Below are 5,058 nucleotides of genomic sequence, written 5' to 3' on the forward strand. Positions count from 1 at the left end.
TATATGAATCATTTTTTGGCTTCTTTTATAGATATTTGGATGATATCGATGATGAGATGGACCCAGAAATTGAAGAAGCTTATGAAAAGTTTTGTTTGGAATCAGAGCGCAAGCGAAAACAGTAAAGTTAAATTTGAGGATACCAGTTTTTTTTTTTTTTTTTTTTTTTTTTTTTTTTTAAAGTTTAGGTATGGGGATTTAGAAGAACACAGGAAAGCAAGAAACTGTGTCAGACTTATACCAAATTAAGGATTTTGAGTTATGTTACTAATGTATGCAACTTTAATTTTGTTTAACACTACCTGCCAAAATAAACTTTATTCCCTGTAACTTAAAATGTGTATATATATATAATAGTTTTATTATGTACAGTTAATTCTACTGTTTTGGCTGCAATAAAATCGATTTTGAAATAAATGAAATGTTGAAAGAAAATTTTGCTAGCTGGTTAGATGCTTATCGTTCAACTTCTTTTTCTTGAGGTTAAAAAGTCTTAGCCTGGAAATACATATGACTGCAAAAAATGTAGCATTCTTTTTTAGATATGACTATTAGAGCTTTTATTTTAGTTTAGCATTTGATTCTCTATATATTGAGTTTCAAGTACTAATCACAATCATGAAAATCTTTAGCACCAAAGTCTTGGAGTATATAAACAACTTATTTACTTACGTAGATGCTATTTGATACCAAGGGCTTTTAAAATGCCATTAATGTGGGGTGGGTGGGGCTTAGAACACCAGCTAAGGAACCAAGATTCTTCATTGAGGATTTATTCCAACTCAAGATTTGTTTTTTGTGTGCTTTGCCCGACTAACTTCATTCCCGCCATCCTACAGTATTACTCTGCGTTCTTCATATGGCTTACTCATTTTTATTTCATTGCATGGGTTGCATCGACTTTTTACTAGACAGTTTTACTAAGTATTTGTCACTCAAGTTTTCATCTGCTTTATAATTGCTATACTGTGAGGACCACTTTTCTAATACTTTTACTATAATGTACCACCTTGGCCCTATTTAAGTAATGTTTTTATCTAATGTCAAATCTTTTTCCAACTAACTAAAAATAAACATATAAAAGGGTTGCTTGTAAATATGTGCATGTAAATAGTTGTGTTAAAACTCATTGTTTTACATTTGGTACATCTGTGTCTGCTTATACACTTAGTTTTCCCACTTCTGCTTGTTTGTTTGTTCAGTCTGTATTAAAATTAGAATTTGAAAATAAAACTTAGTTTGTTTCTTCTAACTTTTTAAAATGGTATCTTAAAGAATTTTTTTTGTTAAGCTTGCCTACATGAAATAAATTAAAGGTTTAAAAATTAGAGAAGTAACAATACCAATGAATAAATCAGTAACATAAATGAGCCTACAAAATTAACAAATACAGTAATTTTTAGAATCCATGTTAAAAGTACATGTATGCTTTGGCATTTGTCATAGAATTGCTTTTTCTGAGTGCTGTAACTTGATGACTACCAGCACAGCCTGCAGTCTTGGAACATGCTAGTTACAGCACATTAGATAAGAGAGACAGAGCTGCATCTATTTTAGACATCTACTGGTCAGTATATAAACATCCAGTATTTGACCACTCGCCTCATTGTCACTAATTACTGTACTCAAAAGTGGCTATCCACAGAATCTACATGTGTTGGTAGTCTGGTGGCAGTTCATCTGCTTAGCATGCAGAAGACCTAAGTTTGATTCCTAGTGCTCAAGTTAAAAACCACCTTAGTAGGAAAACCAGTGGGCTAGTGGTAGTGTGAGCAGCTGGAAGCTGTCATCGTTGGAGCCATCCTCTCTCAATGGCAGTGAGGACCCGAGCTACATCTAGACCTGAGCTGTTGACTAGAACGTTGGCATTTTACCGATGGTGGGCTGCTGCTTTTTTCTTGGACCTCTCAGCATTTTGGCTGGACTCAGAGTGGACACACCAAAACAGGAAGAAACGTCATTCCGAAGCTGTGCGGCAGTACTGGTTTTCTTGGTTTTAAATGAGCCACTAGGTCTGTGTCCGTAGGAGGCCACTGAGGAATGTGTACATAAGGTCTAAATTTGTAACTGTGTATAATGAGTTGGTCCTGTGTCACATTGTCTTGTAGAATGTGTGTCTTCACCAGGCCCAAACATGAATGTGTTGTAGAAATAGTAATACAGTGCTCTTCAATGAGCACTGGCACTGTGGCCAGTAACTGTCAGCCTTGAGCTGTAACAAAAGAAATACTGATCTTATTCAAGCAATCAGGTTATCAACTCCGACTCAGTCTTAGCTAGAAGGCAAAAACCTACTCTATCTTCCTAGACTGGTTTTGTCACAGTGATGGAGAATGTAGACTTTGGGAGGACCAGAGAGTTCATCTGCAAGAGGTTGCTAGAATTTAAAATCAGACAGTCTTTGGGTAATTCTGTAAGTATCCCATTAAATCTTACCTGCAAGGAGGACAGATGAGTGTAGGTTTTTTTGTTTTTTTTTTTTGTTTTTTCCCAATTAGAAAAAGTTTTGTCATTTAATGAGAGGAGGATGTTTGATAGATAAAAAATCCTGTTGATGGCTGAAAGCTCATACAAAAGTCCATTTCCTATCAGGTCCTGAGGGCAGACGCACACAGAGCTAGCTGCAAAGTTAACAGAACATGTATTTATCCAGTCTTAAGAGCAGCTCTAAAATGCCATAGTGTGCGCACCTTGTGGAACTATTGACTTGTTACCAGCAGCTCTGCCCATGCATTGCCGTTGTTCAACTATTACTGGGTCAAACTCTGCTTCTTCAGAGGCAGCATCTTCCCCAGACCTGGCCCCCTTCCCTTAGGACATCCTCAGAGACTTTGATCAGGAACCCTTCCTCTTGGGAATTAACAGGCTTGAGCCTGGTGGTCTTTGACTAGATTTTAGCAGATGGAAAGAATGTAAGCTTGTGTATGCCTCGGCCCTGCTGTGTTGGTTTAGCAAGACTGAACCCCGTGAACGCAGCAGAGCCGCATCCGTTTGCCTTGGGTTTGGTTCTGGTAGATGTGTGCCATTGTAAGTTCAGCATCCCGATGCCACTTTGTACTGCTGGTGATCATTGTGCTCCCTCCGTCCAGTTTTAATTGGCTCTTGCCTCCTTTAATCTTTTCATTATCTCATTTGTTTTAGGGAAAAGCATTAGCAGTCAAATGTACACAATTGTATCTTCTTTATCTTCTCTCCTCTACAGGAAGCATCCTGAGTAGATTTTCCTGCCTCCTCTTTCATGAATTCTGTTACTTAAGAGTGACTGGGGTTTCTTTTTGTTGTTTTTCTAATCTGGCTTTTTTTCCCCCCCACAAGCTGTTCCCATGCCATTTCTTATCAAATAAAAAATTAAATCTGTTTTTCTAAGTTTCCTTGTTCCGGAGTCCTATAGTCAGCCTTCTCAAGTAGCCCATAGTTATCCATTTCCTTGTCTCTAATCGGTCTTCAAGGTCGTTTTCTTTCCCACTATATGCAGTCTCAGTAAAGTGGCCCTGGCCTCTGCCTCACTAACCCTAATAGATCTGTTTTTCAGCTTGCCTTCTATACTGACACCAAAATTTAAAAAGCATCTAGGCATCTAAGACAATAATTAGCTTTCTCTTTATGCTCTTCTGCAATGTGTTTCTGGGCTTGTCTTACTTTATCTAACTTTCTTCTATTTTTATTTTTAAATTGTTGTATTTTGTATGTGTGGGTGTTATGCCTGCATGTGTGTCTGCACCAGTGTGTGCCTGGTACTCAGGGAGGTCAGAATAGAGTCTGATTCCCTAGGACTGGAGGAACAGAAGGTTTTGAGCTGCTATGTGGGTGCTGGAAATTGAACTCAGGTCCTCCGGAAGATCAGCCAGTGCTCTTAGCCACTGAGTCATCTCTCCAGCCCCCTTAACATTCTAATGTCACATTTCTTTTAAATCTTCAACTAACAGCCATTGATCTCCAGGTGGGTATCTCCTAATTCCAACCAAATCTTACAATTTTCACCAAATGAATTTAGAAGATTTAAATCTAGCTCAAACTTTTCCTAAATTTATTTTTTTATAACCTCTTCCGCCTTTCCTAAACCAGGAAATTGGGTTGTTTTAGAGTCTTTTCTCCGAAGTCCCAGGTCCAGTAATTCCCAAGAATATAATTAACTCTCCTGCTGGAACTGCTGTCTTCTTAGTATTGAGAACCTACATTCTAGGGGTTCTCTCCTGTTTACCCTTTGCTGCCCACAATCCATTCCCCATCAGCAATCCCAGTAATCTTTCAAAACATGAAATCCCGTGTAGCAGAAATTCCATTCGGGTTCTCAAACATTAGATGGGGAAAGGGTGGGGGTAGAAAACAGCTACACAATGTACAGTACATACTGTCACAGGTCATTAAGAAATAAGACTGTGGTTGGGCGGTGGTGGCGCATGCCTTTAGCCCCAGCACTCGGGAGGCAGAGGCAGGCGGATTTCTGAGTTCGAGGCCAGCCTGGTCTACAAAGTGAGTTCCAGGACAACCAGGGCTACACAGAGAAACCCTGTCTCAAAAAAAGAAAGAAAGAGAAAGAAAGGAAGGAAGGAAGGAAGGAAAAGAAAAGAAAAAAGAAAGGAAGGAAGGAAGACTGTTATCTGTCCAAGGATGTCTTTACTTAAGATCATTCTTTGTATCAGTATATTTTCAAGTGATGGCTAATTGAAGAGTTAGATCCTGTTTTCCCAATCCCTTACTGATAGCTTTGCTTAAAGCTCTTGCACTAAACAAATATTCCTAATAAAGCTTTTTTGTTAGTTTGTTTTTTAAGAAAAAGTTGCCTGGAGATTTTTAAATTTAGAATCAGCAAATTTCTTCGAGTCTGGCTCCATCCATAATGACCTGGCCATACTACCTCAGGCCTCCTTCCTCCCTGATCATGCTTCAACCCCTTAAAGAGACATCATCTTTCCCTTGGACTGCTTGGAGTTGTAACAGAGCCTTGACCTTTGCTTGTACTTAGCAAGTACCTATTTAAAACTCCAGATTTGGAGCTCTGGCCATATGGATAATGTCCTTGTGGAGAGATCTGCCCCCCCCCCCTTGCTCTGAGCT

General features: G+C 38.8%; 1 protein-coding gene across 7 annotated transcripts in view; it reads left to right on the plus strand.

Annotated features, from left to right (window-relative positions):
* The window catches only part of Paip1 (polyadenylate binding protein-interacting protein 1), a 31,993-nt gene extending 28,626 nt beyond the window's left edge, over window positions 1-3,367 (plus strand). For 5 of the 7 annotated variants that reach the window (XM_030247240.1, XM_006517633.4, XM_006517632.4 and 2 more), the window contains one exon: window positions 32-1,253. In XM_030247240.1, coding sequence (XP_030103100.1) covers window positions 32-125 — 94 coding nt within the window. In that variant the 3' untranslated portion in view covers window positions 126-1,253. Of the gene's footprint in view, window positions 1-31 lie in introns of all 7 variants that reach the window. The other 2 variants (NM_001079849.2, NM_145457.4) reach the window with 1 other exon arrangement.
* The last annotated feature ends 1,691 nt before the right edge of the window (window positions 3,368-5,058 follow it).

Source organism: Mus musculus, chromosome 13 (genome assembly GCF_000001635.26).
Source record: "Mus musculus strain C57BL/6J chromosome 13, GRCm38.p6 C57BL/6J".
Taxonomy (NCBI): domain Eukaryota; kingdom Metazoa; phylum Chordata; class Mammalia; order Rodentia; family Muridae; genus Mus; species Mus musculus.